Genomic DNA, 21,698 nt, shown 5'->3' with positions numbered 1-21,698 from the left:
GTCATCAAAGCCGTGTCCACGTAGATAATTTTCAAGGGGACGGCGTAGAAAGTAGCAGGAAAAGGAAGAGCAGTCTGACAAAAATGTTGCACACGTTCGCAATGCTTGTAAACTACGGCTTTTAATTAGGCTGCTGCAGCAACAAAGGGAGATCAAATGACATATCTGTTTGTGCGTCTGCAGCACTTGCGCTGTCTCTGTGGCAAATAGTGCCGCCATAAAACTGCCATCATCTAACATTTGGTTTGGTAATGTGAAATGCTGCTCTGTGTCTTGTAAACACTATATATTTATATACGTCCCTGTGCATCTCTAAAGCTGCAGCTGACAAATGGCATCACATTTCTATGCAGTCTGAACCTTTAAGACTCGGTCTTTGGCTTATTAGCATGCGGCGTGTTTGGGGGGGGTCGCTGGGGCTGCTAAACAGCCTTACCTGATGGGCCCCTCAACTATGCATAAGCAATGTTCCCGCTATCACCCACTTCAGCACAAACTCAATCAGTTCCTGATGCTTAACACTAACCCAATCACCCTGCGCTAATGCCATGCCACTTTTGCTTAGGATAATAAATGAGAAATGTCCACAACTGACCTGAAGACACTGACAATCAGCCGATGCAGGCAGCGCAAGGCTGGGGGGTAAAAGGGAAGAGGTTCATAGGGGACACGAGGCAATCGGGGGGAAATGAGGTGTAGGTTGTTGAGGTGGGAATGGCGCAGGATGGGTAAAAGAGATGGAGTTTTGAAGGGGAGTGTGGGGAAAAGAGAAAAACAAAAGCAGCTAGGGGGTGGAAGAAAAGAGACAGCTGTTTGGAAACCATGAGAAAAAGCCCCATGTCGGGGGGGGGTGTGAGGGGGATATGGCATCCGCAGAGTAACGGTGATTGCAGTTGCTCGGGGATACACATAACGGCTCCTGAGTCAGTGAATCCAAATGAGCTCCAAAGATCATCTCGCACTGGGACATTATCACCAGTGACAGTGTTATTCCAGCCTATTGATCTGTTCTCACAATAAACTGATGGCATTTGAATATGCCAATAAGTTGATCTCGGCGAAAGCCAGAATGATTTGCTTTGGTCTCTGCACACGCTCTGACCCTGAGGCCACAACACAGGATTCCCACACATTCACATTCCCTTTGTTCCTCTGCTCACAATGGTTTAAAATTTATGTTTTATGTGCCGTTTAATCTGCAGCTGGGAACGCGCTGTTCTTTGCTTTGTGCTGACATATCTGTCTCTGTGCTCTCTTCCCTTTTATAGGTTCAGCCCTTACGAGTGGTACAACCCACATCCATGCAACCCAGACTCGGATGTGGTGGAAAACAATTTTACGCTGCTCAATAGTTTCTGGTTTGGCGTTGGGGCTCTCATGCAGCAAGGTAGTTGCCTCAGCCTGTGGCTGCTGTTGCTCTGTGGAGCTGGAGCTCTCTATATCCCACTGTCTCTGAGGGTTGGGTTGTTTTGTCCAAGTCAGCGGCAACAGAGAGAGACCGCTGGGGGTCCGCTGCCCGGGAGACAGACTTAGAGTCAATGTGCATGTAATGTTTTTTTAATTAAGTGAATTTAGCTCACAGGACTGTAGAATATATAAGAGGTGTGTATGATTTGAATGCCACTTGAGTAAAATCATAGTTTTAAACCCCTCAATTAGAGATTACAATTTGAATAAATGTAAATTAATGTTTTCATCAACAGCAGCTCAAATAGCGTGACTGCTGAGATTTATTCAAATAATATGCAGGCTATTAATATGCTCTTTATCATAGTTATGATAATGCCCAGTGTCCTCTCCTCTTGTCCTTGGCCCACCAGCACCTAGAGATCAGTGGGGTGTGGAGTCAGGATGTGAGGTTACCTTGGGTACATGACTCTCTGGCCCAAACAGCCTGTCACTTCTCCACACTGTTCTGAACACTCGATACTGAATGTGTTTGATTCGATAGGATTGATTTATGCAAACAACCTTGTTCTCAGGAGGCAAATTTTAAATAGTGTTTTTCTGTGTTTCCTGCATTATTTAAAGCACTCAGTCATGACTGAGAGAGGAGATAATGTCACTTGTTTGAGATCCAACAATCATCTTGTTTAAAGAGCTCTCTCTCTCGAGTGATTTCTTCTTGAAGCAAGTGGTGCGTCCGCCTGAGCTGAAAACTTTAAGAGAGCTCTTGAAACATGTTTTTAAAGCAACTAATCTTATTTGATTTTTATTTAACACGTTAAAATAAACTTAAACACAAGATTAGAATCGTACTGAGGACTTGCTGAGATGAATACATTTTGCAGTGTAACACTTCACTCCTGCCACCTCACTCACACCAGGCTCAGAGCTCATGCCCAAGGCTCTGTCGACTCGGATAGTGGGAGGCATCTGGTGGTTCTTCACCCTCATCATCATTTCCTCGTACACGGCCAACTTGGCTGCCTTCCTCACTGTGGAGAGGATGGAGTCGCCCATAGACTCAGCCGATGACCTGGCCAAGCAGACTAAAATCCTGTACGGGGTGGTGGAGGACGGCGCCACCATGACCTTCTTCAAGGTAGATGCGTCTGCCAGGGTGTTTATAGAGTGGCTTTACGAGGAATCTTCCATCCTCACTTATTAAAGTTATAATCCTTGAGATTTCAGACACACATTGTCACCAATTGAAACAGCAAATGTTTAATAGTTCAGGTAACACTCTCTGTAGCAGATACTGTGTCATAAATACAGCACATGAACAACTGTTGTATCTGTTTACTCTGCAGCCAAACACAGATGTTGTTTTACTGGAGAACCAGCAGGAAATGTTTGGTTTGCATTAGCAGTAGCTTAAAGGGACAGTTCACTCCAAAATCAAAAATACATATTTTTCATCTTACCTGTAGTGCTGTTTATCAGTCTAGATTGTTTTGGTGTGAGTTGCTGAATGTTGGAGATATTAGCCGTAGAGATGTCTGCCTTCTCTCCAATATAATGGAACTAGATGGCACTTGGCTTATGGTGCTTCAAGTGTCCAAAAAAAAACATTTAAAAAACTTAACAACGATGTCTCTTTCCAGAAATCATGACCTGTTTACTCAAGATAATCCACAGACCTTCTTGTGAGCTGTTTCATGTAGGAGCTATTTTCTTTCTCTACTGCTAGCTCACCTAGCTCAGCTGAGGAGGACGCCATTAAGTTACAAAGTGCTTTAAATGTCAAAAATAAAACAGACAAGACATGAAAACAGCAACTTTAAAAAGAACTGATAAAAATACTTTAGCATATAAAAACAGAGGAAATAAAAGACAGTTTAAATGAACTTAAAACTCACGTAAAATCAGGAAAGACTCCAGAGCCTCAGGGTCCTGACAGCAAATGCTCTCTCCAAAGCCTCTGGTCCAGTGAATAGATACACCGTGATCCGGTTGGCGGATGTAGCTCGGTAAAAAGAAAATAGTTCCTACATAAAACTGCTCACAACAAGGCCTATGGATTATATTGAGCAACCAGGTCATAATTTCTGTAAAGAGACATTGCTGTTGAATTTTTCAGTGTATTTTGTATGGGTTTTTTTTTTTTTAGATTTTTTTTGGGGGGGGGGGGGGGGGGGGGGCGTTTAAGCATCACAAGCCAAGTGCCATCTAGTTCCGTTATCATCTAAGAGATGGCAGACATCTCTATGGTCAATAACGCCAACACTCGGCTGCTCCAAAACAATCTGGATTGATAAATAGTACTACAGGTGAGAAAATCTGCATTTCAGATTTTGGGGTGAACTTTCCCTTTAAAAACAGCTCTGATATGATGTTAGGAGAGCGAACAGCAAACAGTGAGGCTGTTGTCATTGAGATACAATTGAAACTATAGATGTTGGATGATATACATGCTTCGCTTCCTCTGAATTGGTCATGTGAAGGTAGGCAATTTGAATTCAGTGACTCTGTCATTAAAGGTATACTATGCAGGATTTTTTTTAAAACAATTTATAGCCGCACACACAAAAGTAATCCCTCTCAATTTTCATTCATGACCCACCAGAAGTGCGTGGCCATGTATTTATCTGCAGAGACTCTGCCTACTGCCTGTATTTTCTTTTCTTTTTTTCATATTATTTTGCTGTTTTCGGGACCGTGTTGGGGAGATTGGTGTTTTATAAAAAGGTAGCAACCAGGTGCCAGATAATAAGCAGCAAACATCCAAGAAGAAGCTACAAAAATTGTGGCAACAGTGCTGAAAAAACACCAATATGGCGAGGTAAAGCGCCATATGAACAAAGCTGGGGTTGGCTTTTACTTTCAGTGGTGATACTGTATGAAATGGTAGCTGACAATTCCTGCATGGTGTACCTTTAACACTGAAAACTATTATATAAAAACGCAGTAACGCAATGTAAATATTGCTGACCCTAAATAGTATTCAAAGGGGTTAGTTTCATGGAAATCTAAAGGACTATAACTTGAGATAAGAAAGTAATTCTTTCCTTTGTTTTTCAAGCAACTACATTTTGTAACGACATGAAACAAATGGCCTGCACAATGAAAAAGAAAGCAGAATTTAAAGTTGACAACCACATTTATTCCTAACACAGATACCGATCTCATTCCACTTCTCTTCTCTGCTATTTTGTAGAAAACAAAAATCTCAACCTATGACAAGATGTGGGAGTTCATGAACAGCAGGAGGCAATCTGTGATGGTCAAGAATGTGGAGGAGGGCATCCAACGCGTGCTGACCTCGGACTATGCCTTCCTCATGGAGTCCACCACCATCGAGTTTGTCACCCAGCGCAACTGCAACCTCACCCAGATCGGAGGCCTCATAGACTCCAAAGCCTACGGAGTGGGAACACCTATGGGTAAGTGACCTCAAACTTCTATATGCCTCTGCTGCTGCCTGATGTGTCGATAAGAAGCAATTGCAAAGCTTAAGTTCAGAGAGAAATACTGCAGATACTATGTAATAGATAACGGTATGTAGTGTAGATGATTCATAAGCTCTAAGAACGAAAAGGTTGACCTGTATTGATGGGGTCACGGGTATAATGTTTGAACCACGCAAGGTGTAAAAGGTTTATCTTAATGAAAAGCGAATGGCTGAAGAGGTTGAATTTATGGATAAGGTTAAAATGTGCCCGGGGCTCGAGAAACTGGCGCCGTCCGAGCTCTGCTGTAGTGAGCGTGTTTTTTTTTTTTTTTCCAAGCCATAATGATTTTCTCACAGGATTATTTACAGAGTGGGGAAGCAAGCCTGTGTTAAACAATACTTTTAATGGTGTGTTTTCGCCTACTTTGCAGTCGCACGAGGCAGCGAGTGCAAGACAGTGAAACAATCACAGAAAGCTACCCGAAAGTCAATTTAGTGCAATTCCCTGTGACTTACTTGACACCGTCTGAATTGTGTCTGAGCATTAAAACACAACAAAACACTTCAGAGAGTATGAAACGAGCACTTAGAACTTTTCACACCTGCTTATTTGACCGAGCCCCTGTCAGAAAAGTCGCGTTCTTACATTTTAAAGCGCCATTATCCCATGATGAGTCAGAACCATTTTCCACTTTCAGTTTTGTTGCATATAAAGCAGCCTTTGTCGGGGTTAATAAAGGTGCAGCTTACAACCCTGACACTCCCAGAGACCTCGGCGTGGAGCTGGTGATGGTATCCGCTCCTCATGTCACAGAGGTTAGAGTGGTCATGACGAGGCCACGGAGAGCACTGCAACCAGCTGTAATGGCTACATATATCATCGCAGATATGAAGGCCATCAAAATATGGAGGATTAATTCCAGGCTTCCACATCTGGACCTGGCTACTGCTGATGAGTATGGGGCAGTTATGGATCTGCAGGGATGCCATGATTGCGGCGGCTGTAACAAAGCTGAGGTGATGCTGTGAGTTATAGTCCCACTGTGGCCTCATAAGTGCAGGAGTACTTACACTGATGCCCTTGAGATGGACACAGACCTAGAGCGTGGAGCCGCTCTGTTTTCCATTCATGTGGCGATACAGTGCATCAAATATACGACGACAAAATATTCCCCTGAATTGCTTTAATTCAGCAGTAAGTGGTTTAGTATTTTAATGCATAAAAATAATGATTAAAAATGCCCACTCTCAAAGTTATTACTTCCCTCTAACTCATTTCAATCTCTAACTCTGATGTTCATTGCTCAATATTTCAGGAATAAAGTTGATCACAGCCTCTAAAATGTTTCTTCTGTAATAGAAGAAGTCTTGAGATAGGTAATTGCTTCATTAAATCAAAGTGATTTCATGCCAGAAGTCGTCCTGGAAGAATGGGAGTGTTTTATTTCAGACGGCGGCTCTCTCCTTGCTGCCTCGTCCCAAACGCCATGAAGATCTCAACCTTCGTGTCAACCTCCAGCCTATAACTTTCGCCCTGCTCAACACTGTTTAGCATCTCGTTCCCCGTAGGGCTGTTACAGCAATAAAACAGAGCACGCCGTATAATAAGTCTTAACCTTTTAGCGCTTGACGGTTTTCACACGTCCTGCTCCCAAAACGCAAATGCGTCATCTACGGCTATCGACTTTAACTGTGATCGCATTAATACTTGAGGCCAGACAGTGTGGGAGTGATGGATGTCCTCTGGTGTTGAACATCTGTCAGGTAGTTGTGTATGCACAGTGTGTCAAGCACAGCGCTTTTCCATTTGCCCAGGCCCCGCTCTCCATATCCTCCTCTCTAAGGACCCATCCTATTAGCATTTATCCAAGGCCTGCTTTGTTAGGCCATCATTAATCATTTGAAATATGAGGGGAGCCAGAATCAGGGGACTAGGATACTTGATAGATTTCTCATCTTCAAATGAAGCAAGCATATGCTTTTTACATGCACAAGCACATGCATACACACGACTGCCTGCTCATGGCTGCACATACCTCCTGCACATGCACAGAATGGATATGCACTTTGTCTTAAAGCGGGCACGTCACAGATAAAAGCACATGTGCACACCACAGGTACGCTCACAGAAATAGACGATGATCAAAGAAGCTGATATGCTGCTCAAAAATCAGCTGCACTTTGGGTAATTTTAAGTTTTTGTATTAATGTCCCCTTTGTCGGTGTAAATACACAGAGACGTGGAGATGAAAGGATGATGGATAGCAATAGATAAATGATAGATGAGACAGAGGGGAATCAGCTAAAGGGGCTGACAGGCAGAACTGTATGAGAGCAGCAGACAGTGATGCTACCTGCTACCTGGGGCCATGTTCAGTTTAGCTCCCAGGAGTTTTAGCACAAAATGTTCCTAAAATGACGTCTGCATTATAAAATTTTTTACATTTTTCGCCCCTTTTAAGTCTGAATGAGCGCATGAAATGGAAATGTACAATCAGGCTTCATTATGCATGAGTTCTGTAATCATATTAATACACTAACAAGCTTTTAAACCAGTTTATAAATGAAACATGAACGCTCGCATGAGTGTTGCTCTTTCCCGCCGTGGTTCGGGCACAGTGTGTGCGCCGTGCCCTGATCGGCCGCGTGCTATGTCGCACACGCCGTGGATGGGAGAGGAACACGACCCCACTCGGGTACTCTGCAGCGATTACTCCTCCTTTGATCAAGTCAGCACCCGCTGAGTCTTAATGCCTTGTTGCTAATTCTGGCGCCTTCCCACTGTCTGTGGATTTGGGTTCTTTTACTCACCATGACATTAACATGCATAAAAAACACTCTGATAAAGCAACCCTATCTCAGATACACACATTTAATCCCAAACACATATGCACCGTTATGTAGCCTCGACTGGGCTCCTCTGTGTTTTATTTTTTTCTGTTTATACGCACCATTTATGGCATATGAAAGAGTGTGCAAACAGCAGCTAATTCGTCAGAATCAACAGCAGCTTCGCTACACAAAGCCAAGTCTTTGTTGCCAACTCCCTGTGCATTATAATTCACACACTGCAGAGAGGAGTGAGAATTTTGGAATCAGTCTGTGAATATAGGGATTAGTGGGATTTGAAGGAGGACTTACAAAAAAACTCCCTCTAAGCAGCCAACAATAACATGACAGGTTATATGATCACATGCAAGCCGTGGTGCGTTTCATACTCCCACCACCGCTGGTTACATACACTCATATACTCAACAATAACTTTGCAAGGCATAATCAGGCTTAATCATATCCTGCTATTATCCATACTCGCTAATCTCTCGTTGTCTCCTCGCAGGCTCCCCATACAGAGACAAGATCACGATAGCCATTCTGCAGCTGCAGGAGGAAGGGAAGCTGCACATGATGAAGGAGAAATGGTGGAGAGGGAACGGCTGTCCCGAGGAGGAGAGCAAGGAGGCCAGCGCTCTGGGGGTGCAGAACATCGGCGGGATCTTCATCGTGCTGGCTGCGGGACTGGTGCTGTCAGTGTTTGTGGCTGTAGGGGAGGTGCTTTACAAGTCTAAGCAGAATGCCCAGCTGGAGAAGGTACTAGAAGCTTTTCTGATGCATGTTAGGAATTAAAGCTTGTGTCATGTACTATTTGTCTCATAAAGATTTGCTGTTTCTCCTTGGTATGTCACTGTTTTTAAAGGAAACTTAACTGAAATGAAACCAGACTACCAAATGCAACACCACAGTTTGCTCAGTTTGTTCTTTTTTGCAGGTTCGGGAAAGAGATGGAGATGAGTTCACATTTTTTCAAGTCTGTTTTTAAACAATATTCACATGCCCATATGTACATTGAGTCACATTGGTCTCAGTAATTCTTCCATCTGTCTATATTGGCCATGAAGAGATCCCTTAAGCTGAAGCCAATATGAGGTTAGCCAGAGAAGTGGGTATTTAACAAAGTTAGCTTCCTTCTTGTGTTTCAGAGCGTGTTCCCTTGTGTAGCTGCAGTGGAAGGGTTTTAACAAAGTCATCTCCCATAGCCAGACCTATCTTGCACTGTGCCAGCTTTGGGGAAAGGTCAGGCTGAACCAAGGGCATAGGTTTCGTTTCACATTTGAGTGGACACATATGAAACGGGGGGTTGGGGGTCCTCTGCAAGAAAATTCTGAGCATCAAACATTTATTTCCTGCATTCTGGTGAATTTTTAGGCACCAATTTGTCTCTTTTCCGCATCAGTTTATGGTGTAAATGTCTTTAATTTGGTCAGAATAAAAGTTCTCTGCTACTATCATGTTTTTATGGCAGGAAGCAAATGGACATGTTCCAAATATTTCCTCCCAAAATCTACATCTTTGAGCTGAAACCATCATAAATCTGTACTAAAGGGGAAAATACACTCTGGGGTGTTTGTATTTCTTTAAACTAATCACAATCCTCTTGCCAAGATACAGCGACAGTGCCCTTGCAAAATAGTATTGGGAAGTAACTATTTTTGGTGGCGAAGCAAGTGCTAGCATTAAAAAGGCTAATTCCCAAACATTAAAAGATGTTTTAGCGTGTAGGTCGCTAGCCGGGAAGTTGTTGTTTCACACAGCGTGAAAATAAAGTGTGGAGATCAGTCTGGCCGTACAAGAATAGCTTCACAGGGTTTTGGTAACGGTAGGAAGCATGTTGCCGCCTGCGATTGGTAGCCAATCACATGGTTTATACCTACAGTCAACATCCTGTGAGTCAGACTTATAATGAAGTGATTTTTTAGTAGCTAGTGTACCTACTTGATTTGTCTAACTCATAACCTCTATTGACATTTACAATGCCTTTTTTTTGCATGGGTGGAAGCAACCCAATCATGAGAAAAAAAAATTAATATTGAACGTTTCTGCAAATTACAGATACGTTACATTTGCACATTTTTATATAGCGGATACATTGAAACTTAAAGGAAATGGCCACTTTAGAATGAAAATACAGACAGTACTTACTGACCCTCATGCCGACAAGAAGTCCAGTGTAGTTTTTTAATCCACAAAACTCGTTCGGGGTATTGGAGGATAACAGCTAGCTGGAATAACAGCTACACTTGAAGTGCATGGAACCCACATTTTGAAAATGTAATAAAACTAATGCATTTCAAAAACGTCAGAACGGCTCGTCCGTCGTAATCCTGGTGCCCTGAAGCCGCGGCATGCAAAATTGACTTGAAAAGATGTAATTTACTCCACTTTATAGCATCATTTCTCACCGTGGTCAGTTAGCCAGCCCTGCAGAAGTGCTGTGTTTACATGGCAACTCGCGCGAGACTAGCTGATGGCTAGTGGTGGTGCTAGTTCTCGTGTTCTCGTTCTGACGTTTTTGAAATGCATTAGCAGAGTTTTATTACATTTTCAAAATGATTTTGGACAAGCGTATGAAAAAATTCAGCTAGCTGTTATCCTCCGATACCCCGAACGAGTTTTGTGGATTAAAAAACTACACTGGACTTCTTGTCGGCATGAGGGTCAGTAAGTACTGTCTGTATTTTCATTCTGAAGTGGTCAATTCCTTTAAGGTTTTAGAAAAGCTGTGGACAACATGTGGTTAGGTTTAGGCACAAAAACCCAGTTGGGTAATGTCAGGAAAAGATTGCATTTTTGCTTAAAATATCCTGTTTGGGGGGGGGCACTATCCCAACAAGAAAAGCAGCGTATCTTGGCGAAAAAACAACTGCTTTTTGGGCCAATATCCCAGGTGGAAAAGCACTGTCTCGATAAAAATGAACTGCTTTTTAGGCCACTATATCGGTTGGAAAAGCAGCAATGTCTCAGTAAAAAAAACAGCCACTTTAAAAATCACTTTTTGGGCCACTGTCTATTTTCTTGCCTAAAAAGCTGCAGGAAAAACAGCAATGGGTCACTACAAAACACCCATGTTTAGGGCCTAAAACACTGCAGGAAAACTGTGACAGGTCGCTAAAAAACCTTCACGTTTAGTGGCTAAAAAGCCGCTGGGAACACAGCAATGACTCACTAAATCAACAGGGGTTTCTTGATTGCCTTGGATGCCATCCACCATCCACTCAACCTCCCGATGACAAATTCAGCTCATATATTACATCACTTTAAGAACATTGATATATGTACGAAACATTAAAATGGATCGTTTTCATGGTTTTCAGAAACATGCAATGTCACTGTTTTCCTCCGGCTGATGGCAGATTTTGCCCCCATCTCTTAATTTGAAACCACATTAGGATGTTATGTCTCTGCACGGCTTGTACGAACAAGAGGAATCATTACAGCAACCAGTGCGAGTATGAGACAGACTTGAAAAACTGTGAACTTCTCCTTTAATCTCAAGATTGCACCATGCATACAGTGCAGCACGTTTGCAGCTTTTTTTCTCCCTCTTCCCCCCTCTGGTTATATTTCTTTCTAGCAAGAGACTGAATATATTTCAGACTGTTCTATCTGTGCTCTATTTTAGTACTGAGTGCACATGATTCATCACTCTGCATGGAGTATGTATTTTAGTGCTCTTTAAGTCATACATGTGATGTTTCCAGATAATTGTAAAGGTCTTTTTGATAGCGCATTTTAATTATTTACATCTACAGAATTAGCACAGCGCAGCGGCGTGTTACTTTATTGCAACAGTAATTAGTTTCTGGCTTTTTTACGGTCTGCATATGTTTCAGAGCACATCTCAGCTATCATTAATCAAGAGCCGCAAGACTGGGTCACAATATTCAGATAATTTGCAAATGCCACAATCTCCCGGCTGCCAAGGTGCTAGTAATTTACATGCAGACAACAAGCCTCTCCTTCTCTATTTTCTTCCCCTGCCAACCTCCTCCACCCTTACATCACCGGCTTTCTTACCCCCTTCATTTTCTCTCTTTTCTCCATCACTCTAATCCATCTCCCTCCTCATTGTTTCTTTTTCTCTCACCCCCTCCTGCCCCCCTCTACGTCTGTAATCACTCTTGCGGGGTATACAAAATATCTCATTCATGCGCCAGACAAATATATGTAAAAACGGAGGGGGAAAAACAAAAATACCTGGTCTGGTGCATAAGCCACCTACAGATATCCATCTCACACACCTACGTACATACACAAACAGAAAAATAATAGCTTCATACATTACTGCTCTCCCTCCTCTTTCATATCTCCTCTCCTCCTACACCCTCTAAGAATTTGAATTAGAGTTTGCATAATCAGAGTGTGAATGTATGGGAATTTGTCTTGGCAATGTTGATGCACAAGCGTATTGACATTTTATAGGATTTCACACCACATGCATAATGCAGGGACAACAGAGGCTCATATTACTGATGTTACGTAACGCGCATCACTCCATGAGGGGGTGATTGATGTTTTAAAAGAAGCTACCAATATTTTTGGGTTTAATCTGCTGAAGTGGATATTTGGTCCTTTGTTCAATATAAGTGTTGAATGTTTCTCTGAGTTCTTGGCAGGGTGGAAAAAGGCTGTGAAACAGCATTCAGACATTTGTGTGACAGTTAAGCTGAAAAAGGGTAAAAATCAGGGACACATCAGACCTTTACACGAAGGCCTGAGTTTACAAAAATAATGTTTAGCAATCAAATCAAGAGGTTGGAGGGATTTTTTAAAGACTTAACTTATTGTCAAACATTTCAATCTGTCATCAATTGCTGCTACATCTCTTTCACTTTTTCTGAACCTTATTTGTAGCCTGTTGATGACACTACTCAACAGCATCAACGTCAGACGATGCATCAAATTCTTCCTTATCCAAACCGTGACTCTCAATATAAAGGGTGTTATGCTGCACAGATTGTAGAGCCCTTTTTAATCTGTGATTTGGGGCTACACAAATAAGACTGACTTGACATTATAACGCGATACAGCCAAAAGTATGTCTATCCTTATCATCTCGTTCACGATAATACCAGTATAATTTTGTTATCACATGAAAAATTCATTTCGTGATACTCGCAATATTTCAGCTTGTTGACATACTGTCGTCATACTGTTACCCACAGCAATAATGAGCATGGCTGAAAGCGAAATTATTACAGACTCCGCAGTGACTCCAAAAAGAGGAGCAGCTTCAGTAGTGTGGAATACACTGTGTCATCCTGAATGTCTTATGAACAGCCGCAGACTTCTCAGACTCTTAGTGAGTTACCACTCAGAGAGAACTCATTCAGCGGCTCCTCTGGCAGCAGCACAGCGTCTCTCCCTCTCCTCTCTCACTGTGCGCACACGGGGGTTGGTGTCGTGGCACAATTTTGTTTTAAACCTTTGGTAATGTAAACCTTTGTAGCACTCATGGCTCAACTACATATATGTGAATGTTCAATAGTTGTGGTATCATAGCAGCCTGTCACAGGTTACAGTGTGATGATTAGAGGAGAAATGGCAGAGCATAAAGGTCCAGGTGGAAAAAACACAACTCAGTCATTTAGGATGTTGCTAAAAGAAGGAAATCACCTGTTGATTTATATATATAGATCCCAGGTTACATTGTTTGCGTTTGGGAGCTGTTTAAATGTGTCATTTGTGGTAGATTTTATTTTGTTGAACTATTAATATTGTATACTGAATCTGGATCTCACTCTGAGTTACTGTTGTTGTTCACAAACTAAAGAAATGAGAGATTATTTTGTTTAGTTTTTACTGAATATTTGAAGGCAAACTGTTAACATGTGAAACTATATAATTTATTTTACTGCAATTCGGTTTTCTTTAATTAATAATGAAATATATACAGTACAGGCCAAAAGTTTGGACACACCTTCTCATTCAATGCGTTTTCTTTATTTTCATGACTATTTACATTGTAGATTCTCACTGAAGGCATCAAAACTATGAATGAACACATGTGGAGTTATGTACTTAACAAAAAAAGGTGAAATAACTGAAAACATGTTTTATATTCTAGTTTCTTCAAAATAGCCACCCTTTGCTCTGATTACTGCTTTGCACACTCTTGGCATTCTCTCCATGAGCTTCAAGAGGTAGTCACCTGAAATGGTTTTCCAACAGTCTTGAAGGAGTTCCCAGATGTGTTTAGCACTTGTTGGCCCCTTTGCCTTCACTCTGCGGTCCAGCTCACCCCAAACCATCTCGATTGGGTTCAGGTCCGGTGACTGTGGAGGCCAGGTCATCTGCCGCAGCACTCCATCACTCTCCTTCTTGGTCAAATAGCCCTTACACAGCCTGGAGGTGTGTTTGGGGTCATTGTCCTGTTGAAAAATAAATGATCGTCCAACTAAACGCAAACCGGATGGGATGGCATGTCGCTGCAGGATACTGTGGTAGCCATGCTGGTTCAGTGTGCCTTCAATTTTGAATAAATCCCCAACAGTGTCACCAGCAAAACACCCCCACACCATCACACCTCCTCCTCCATGCTTCACAGTGGGAACCAGGCATGTGGAATCCATCCGTTCACCTTTTCTGCGTCTCACAAAGACACGGCGGTTGGAACCAAAGATCTCAAATTTGGACTCATCAGACCAAAGCACAGATTTCCACTGGTCTAATGTCCATTCCTTGTGTTTCTTGGCCCAAACAAATCTCTTCTGCTTGTTGCCTCTCCTTAGCAGTGGTTTCCTAGCAGCTATTTGACCATGAAGGCCTGATTCGCGCAGTCTCCTCTTAACAGTTGTTCTAGAGATGGGTCTGCTGCTAGAACTCTGTGTGGCATTCATCTGGTCTCTGATCTGAGCTGCTGTTAACTTGCGATTTTTGAGGCTGGTGACTCGGATGAACTTATCCTCAGAAGCAGAGGTGACTCTTGGTCTTCCTTTCCTGGGTCGGTCCTCATGTGTGCCAGTTTCGTTGTAGCGCTTGATGGTTTTTGCGACTCCACTTGGGGACACATTTAAAGTTTTTGCAATTTTCCGGACTGACTGACCTTCATTTCTTAAAGTAATGATGGCCACTCGTTTTTCTTTAGTTAGCTGATTGGTTCTTGCCATAATATGAATTTTAACAGTTGTCCAATAGGGCTGTCGGCTGTATATTAACCTGACTTCTGCACAACACAACTGATGGTCCCCACCCCATTGATAAAGCAAGAAATTCCACTAATTAACCCTGATAAGGCACACCTGTGAAGTGGAAACCATTTCAGGTGACTACCTCTTGAAGCTCATGGAGAGAATGCCAAGAGTGTGCAAAGCAGTAACCAGAGCAAAGGGTGGCTATTTTGAAGAAACTAGAATATAAAACATGTTTTCAGTTATTTCACCTTTTTTTGTTAAGTACATAACTCCACATGTGTTCATTCATAGTTTTGATGCCTTCAGTGAGAATCTACAATGTAAATAGTCATGAAAATAAAGAAAACGCATTGAATGAGAAGGTGTCTCCAAACTTTTGGCCTGTACTGTATATATATATATATATATATATATTGTCTCGCGGTAGGTATTCAGAACGGCCCCAAAAGACTCCCGGCTGGGGCCTGGGGATTACTTGGTGCTGATTGGATATACTCAAGGAGGGATGTGACGACAACAGAAAGCAACAAAATAGCTGGCATTTTTAAAACTCAGCAAACGAGGGTTAGCTCGTTCATATAGCTTTCACCACCATGTAAAAAAAAAACCTCACTAAATGGCCCGTGAAAAAAATATTCTTTCCAGCGGATATCTTAGTTACAACATGATTGAGCTAGCAAAGCAGTTTTGTGTTGCTGTGTGTGGTATGTATTCAGTTTTGGGAAATCACAATGTCTAGAAAGCATCAGCTGACAGGGACAGCTAACAGCAGCATCAAAGCTAACATCAGGACGTCATCTGTTAAAAGCCTCCCGTTGTCGGATACGACATGAAACTACTCCAGTTAGCTCAATCATGTTGTAACTAAGACATCCGCTGGAAAAAATAATTTTTTCACGGACCATTTAGTGAGTTATTACAGACACTGCTATCGCCTAACAGCTAACGGCGTCCCTACGTCGCCCCGGTCAAAATGGTTGCGCAACAATCCACATCCAAAGCCCGTAACTTTACAGGAACCCTCCTCCTACTCCGCTCTCTCAGTGGAGACACGGCGGTTGAGAGGGCCGAGCGAGAGGACGTTCCTGTAGTAGTTCTTGCCCCCCAAATAGTACCAGGAACTTCTTCAGTGGAAACGGGCCTAAAACGAGTAAATTATGTAATTTATTAAAGTTAACAAATATTAACGAATGAGATAAAGAATGTGATGTGTTAAGTCAGTAGGATCAGTACTGCGCATGTGGGTGTGTGAGAATGTGCTGCATGATGTCGTGTGTGCAAAAGGATCTACAAAACCAACGAGGGTGCTGCCAGGATGGAGAGAGGGAGAAGCACTGAAGCTTCGGCCTTTTATCTTCTGGAGGAGCACCTAGCCCAGGTGCTCCAGATCAGGCAATCAGGCTACACCTCAAGGAAACAGAGAGAGAGGGACTGAGAGGCAATATACAGAACCCCCCCCCGCACCCACTCCAAACTACAACTACTTAATAACTAACAATAATGGAAAAAAAGCAGCAGCAACCAGCAACCCTGGTACCTGAGAAGAAAATTAAGAGAATGGGAGCACAGGTTAACAGGCAGAATGAGTAACAGTCATTTGGCTTAGGAAACACAAGGCAAAAGCCTAACACAAAGGGGCACGTGATAACATTGTCTGTTCCTTTTATATGTCTAATGTCAAGGTCGTAGGCCTGCAAGAACAGAGACCATCTTAAAAGCCTCTGGTTGGGACATCTGATCGCAAAAATCTTATCACAAAAAACCCCTGAAATATTGTGATATTATTTTAGGGCCATATCGCCCACCTCTACTACATGATCATGTGTACTTTTGGTCTTTATGGTTTTTATGCAACCCACTGGCCAGAAAAATGTTGGTATTGTTCAGTGCTGCAAACCATGTTAGATTTGCACGTTATTATGTAGCAGATATGTTGAAACTTTCATCAACTCTGTGGCTAATTTGTGGTTATGTTTAGGCCAAAAATGAATTGCTTATGGTTTGGAAAAAATCATGTTTTGGCTTAAAATACCTGCTTTTGGGAGCACAATCCTGGCACCCACATTTGAGGCCTAAAAAGGTGCAGGAAAAACACAGACGGGTCGCTACAAAATACCTATGATTGGTGCTGAAAAAGCTGCTGGGAACAAAGCGATAACTTGCTAAAACACAACCTGTTTTCTTGTTTGTTGGTCTCAAACTGTAATCTGCAGCTTGGCAGGCGTCGTGCCTCGGTGTCGTGCCATACACCATAACCTCAACCTCCTGAAAAAAGACAGCTTATATGTTACATCACTTTAGAAATGTTGATATGAAACATGCAAATGTAATTTATTTGTGGTTTGCAGAATCGTACAATGCCAATATTTCCGTCTGCCAGCTTTTTATAATTTGTTTTTCATAGCTTTGGAGGTAATGTTTAGGTGTCCACATACTTTTGGCCATGCATTGCTATATGATATTAACACAGAAGCACTGTTGTAAAGGAAGAACAACAAGGCATTAGAACACACTAGAAGTGATATATTGAAACAAAAGAATTAGCCCAGCATGGACATAGATAACCCCGCCAAAGTATTACCAATGAAGACAGACTGTATGTAGGAAAATAATAGCGTAATAATAAATAACAATGGCTATACTGCTTGGAGTAGAGTGATGAACAGCATGGTGCCAGCTATAACTTCTCCCTCTTTCCTGTTGCCTTCTGCAGCGATCATTCTGCAGCGCCATGATGGATGAGCTGCGCGTGTCTCTGAAGTGCCAACGCCGTCTCAAACAGAAGCCTCAGCCGCCCGTCATCGTTAAGACAGAGGAGGTCATTAACATGCACACGTTCAACGACAGGAGACTCCCAGGAAAGGAAACCATGGCATGAGCGCTGAGCATGCCCCCTCGACAAAAACCACGGAGGGGAGACGGGGGTCGAATGAACTCTGACTTAAACCACAGACTGAGGCTAGCAGTCAAAACAGGACTCCTTTTGAACCCACTTGCTTATGTAGACAGATGTTTCCTGTGGAAATATAGATACCTGAGCAGTGTCACCTCACTGTGACGTTCACTTTCGGAAGGGAGCTGGAAAGGATGGACTCAAAAGTGTGTGTAAATTGAAAAAGGGATCCAAGCAGGTTTGGGTCAAAACATAAGTCCGGTCCATAGTAGAAGTGGACTTCAACACATACACGTAACACATACACACACATACATGCACACACACTCTCATCTGACACACCTGTGCAGAAGGGAAAACTCTATTGTGACAGTAACACCAGATGTAGTTTTTCTGTTGATGTCAATGCCCTTTTGTCTTACCTCCATGTGTGTTTGACCCCATCGGTCCCTCCCTTCAGTGGTTTGAGTTTCTTTCAAATGATTTAAACAAACACTAATCTCACACCAACAAAGGGAAGGGTAGTCAGTGCCAAATGGTTTCCTATGAACCGATGTATAAAAGTGATATTTAGTTTGGAATCATCTATGCTGACCTTGTCCAATACTCATTATTTTCTTCTGTAATGCCTTTCTCGTGCCAAAGTTCTGCCATCGTGAAGAACTTTCTACCATGCCTATGATTATGTTCAAAGCCTCTACAAGCAATGTATACTGTCAAAGTCCTTCTCCATGTCCGTCCTTACACGCGGTCTGCAGTTTTCACTCTGTATCAGTTGTTGTTTAAAAATGCAGGATTTCTACAAAAATGTTTGTTTTTGTACAAGAACAAGAAGTTTTGTAGTACTTTGTATCATGGTAGCCCCTCCTGTGGACAAAATATGTAGCAGATACCAACTCAGCCCTCAAATTCTGTCAACTGGTGGCTATGGGGCTTCAAACTCTGCTGTGTAGGGTTCATTTCTCTCATCATTCGGAGATTCAGTCTTTTGTCTGTCAGTATCATGGGGCCAGCTGTACATACCGTCTGGGGACAATGTGGTGGCTTATTTTTTTTTGGGGGGGGGGGGGGGATAAGAACAATGTAACCGGAAACTAAGTGGTGCTCAAAGTAGGAAAAGGTGGTGACTCATTCTGAAAATTGGAATGGAGCTCCTGTCAGCAAAGTGCTGCTGACAACAATTGTGGTTAGATATCTGTGGCTATGATGAGTCACCATGAAAGACGTAGTAAAACATGGAAAACACAGATACCAGGCTACATATTTGCCCTAGTAGACACAAACAATTCAAGGCAAAGGCAAAGTGCTGCACTAAGAGAATAAAAACGTCACTAGGAAAAGATTGAAACTGGTTGATTTTATTGAGAAGAAAAAGGTTGAAGTAAACCCACAGCACTGACAGATGCTGTTAGAGAAAAATAAGACTCGATAACTGACAAAAAAGTAGACCTTTGTCTTGTGGACAGGCAGCGAGAATTAACAATCGGCTATGAAGAAAACACTCTCATCACAAGGTCTATTTAGTAGCTGTTCTGGAGCTTTCAGTCTTACCACATGATCTTCATCAGCCAATGTATTTTGCTCATTTGCCATGTTAACGTCTGTTTTTCACTGACTACGTTTGCATCCACAAAATATACTATATTTTGTTTTCTCTGAGTACTCCGGCTTCCTCCCACACTCCAAAGACATGCAGGTTAATTGGTGACTCTAAATTGCCCGTAGGTGTGAATGTGAGTGTGAATGGTTGTCTGTCTCTATGTGTCAGCCCTGTGATAGTCTGGTGACCTGTTCAGGGTGTACCCTGCCTCTTGCCCAGTGTCAGCTGGGATAGGCTCCAACCCCCCCCCCCCCCCCCCAAAAAAAAAACACAGGATAAGTGGTTACGGAAAAATGAATGAATGTTGAAAGCCTAAAGAAGTTCTTACATTCTGCAATTGTAAAAATGTGAAGTCTATATACTGAATAAAAAAAAAATAAAGTTTTAATATGTCAACTAGTCTTGAGTTTGGATGCCAAAAAAGTCTTGGAATAAAATAGAGAATTTTGTAGTTCATGTTTGCTTTCACTGCCAGCTCTGCGAAGTGCCAAATAATCATAAATAGTGCCCTGCACAGTAGCCAGCTTGTGGAAAAACATATTCAGCTCATTCAGAGCACTAGTATAGACTAATTTAGAATTAAAAGGCTATGTTACCTTCAGTTTAAGGCTCAAATATGTTTTGCAGCTCCGCAGATGGCTCTTTTGATAGTAAAGGTTATCGACCCCTGGTGTATACTCTAATTGACATGTCCTTACATTTCATTTTTCATCTTAAAATATGGAAAAGTGGAACGGCTGTTGCTTGTGCCAGGATTTTTTCAATGTTTCCTACCTTTGGTAGATTTGGACCTTGCAAACACAGCCTTCCTTTTCATTCCTTCAACTACCGTCTTGAAAAGTTCGTCAATATTTTTTTTGTATATCTAAAAACCTGCCGATATCCAAGTCTTAATAATGTTTAAAAGTAAGTGTGTTTCTCCAGTCACCCAGAGATGTGGGCTTTTCTTTTTAGCATGCAATTCTATCCCACAACCTTACAAACTGTTGCTGAGTTGGTTTTTGTACAAAGTATCCATGACAACACAGAGAGCTGACTGTAAACAGCAGTTTCCGAATGCACTGTATACATGTCCAAAGAATGCTCCTTAAACCTGAATAATAACGGCATATCCCATGTCTTAATAAGAAAATGCTACGTTCGGAGAAAGGTCTAATCCAGAGTAGCCAAATGGATTATGCAGTATTGTCATATTGGGAATAATAGTGAAGATTTCGTGTGCATGTAAACATACCCAATGTCATCTTTTAAACTGATGTGAGTGAGAACATGAGAATAAAATATGGAAAAATTAAACATCATAATTCCAGCTGGGCAGCTCTTGTCCGCTGATGAAGATCATGTGATAAGATCAAAAGCTCCCGAACAGCTACTGTGTGATTAGATTGTCATCTTTGCTTCCGTTTCCATGTGCAGGAATGGATTTTTCACCTCACTGATGGGCGACCTGTGAATGAATGTAATAGTACAACTGCAGTAACTGTGATGTGGGTATAATCAGCAGCTTCGAGGCACTTCCTGTATGTTACCATAGTAAATGTCTCACCTTGGCTTGTTGCTTCACTCGTGTTCCCCCTTGAGGGGACTCGAGCGACTCGGGGGCATGTTCTCGACGATAACCTGTGGGCGGGGCGGATCATTTATCCACTAATTGTCTCCAGATTCTTGTCACAAAGTGACACGATCACATTTGGCCCCACGACACTTCTTGTCTGTTAATTCTGTTCCATGTTGTGAAATGACAAGCATCCGTGGTAGGTTACTTCTTCACTGCCCCTGTCTTCTTACACCACCCAGTTAATTAAGGAATTTCAGAGACAAAAGAGAAAAAAAAAAGCCACACAAGGGTCAATGCTAGTGATGACATCTCTGCTGTACATGAATGGATTTAGTCAATGACTTATTTAAAACAACCACATATACACATTATGAGAACTGACAGGGAAGACATAATCCTGAAACTCGTTGGCGTTCTACCAGTGTTGCTTGTCATTTTCCACGCAGCTAAATCTAGTGGTGCGAGCTGAAGTGATTGAATACCTGGAAACACTGATTAAAAACGACTCCAAAGGCTTGGATGTCCTGTCAAAAACAAATACGAGCTCATGGAATTTGACATCGATGCAAGGTTTTACAAATAATGTCATTAAAAATGTCATAATTGTAGTTTTGCCTTTTATTATTCATGCAACTCTTTCATGTTCTTTTGGTAACAAATGAACTGTAGACAGGGTTCATTTTGGTGACTCTTTTACTGATGCCATCAAGCATAATAATGAGCATTATGACTTGCAATATTCTGAAATGTCAGGCTCTTCTAATTGATTAAAGGAATACATTAGGTAATTGCTAAATTGTTAATCAAATCAGGATTGCAAGCATGTTGAGCAGCTTTTTTTTTTT

The 21,698-nt window shown here is 42.0% G+C and overlaps 1 protein-coding gene across 2 annotated transcripts in view; it reads left to right on the top strand.

Annotated features, from left to right (window-relative positions):
• Window positions 1-21,461, top strand: part of LOC117270700 (glutamate receptor ionotropic, kainate 2-like) — a 93,284-nt gene extending 71,823 nt beyond the window's left edge. For both annotated transcript variants that reach the window (XM_033648448.2, XM_033648447.2), the window contains exons 12-16: window positions 1,269-1,387; window positions 2,328-2,545; window positions 4,601-4,826; window positions 8,172-8,422; window positions 17,516-21,461. In XM_033648448.2, the coding sequence (XP_033504339.2) occupies window positions 1,269-1,387; window positions 2,328-2,545; window positions 4,601-4,826; window positions 8,172-8,422; window positions 17,516-17,680 (979 nt within the window). In that variant the 3' untranslated portion in view covers window positions 17,681-21,461. The remainder of the gene's footprint in view (window positions 1-1,268; window positions 1,388-2,327; window positions 2,546-4,600; window positions 4,827-8,171; window positions 8,423-17,515) is intronic.
• The last annotated feature ends 237 nt before the right edge of the window (window positions 21,462-21,698 follow it).

The sequence above is a fragment of the Epinephelus lanceolatus genome, chromosome 13 (genome assembly GCF_041903045.1).
Source record: "Epinephelus lanceolatus isolate andai-2023 chromosome 13, ASM4190304v1, whole genome shotgun sequence".
NCBI classification, from domain to species: Eukaryota; Metazoa; Chordata; class Actinopteri; order Perciformes; family Serranidae; genus Epinephelus; species Epinephelus lanceolatus.
This window is presented reverse-complemented; position numbering and strand designations above follow the sequence as displayed.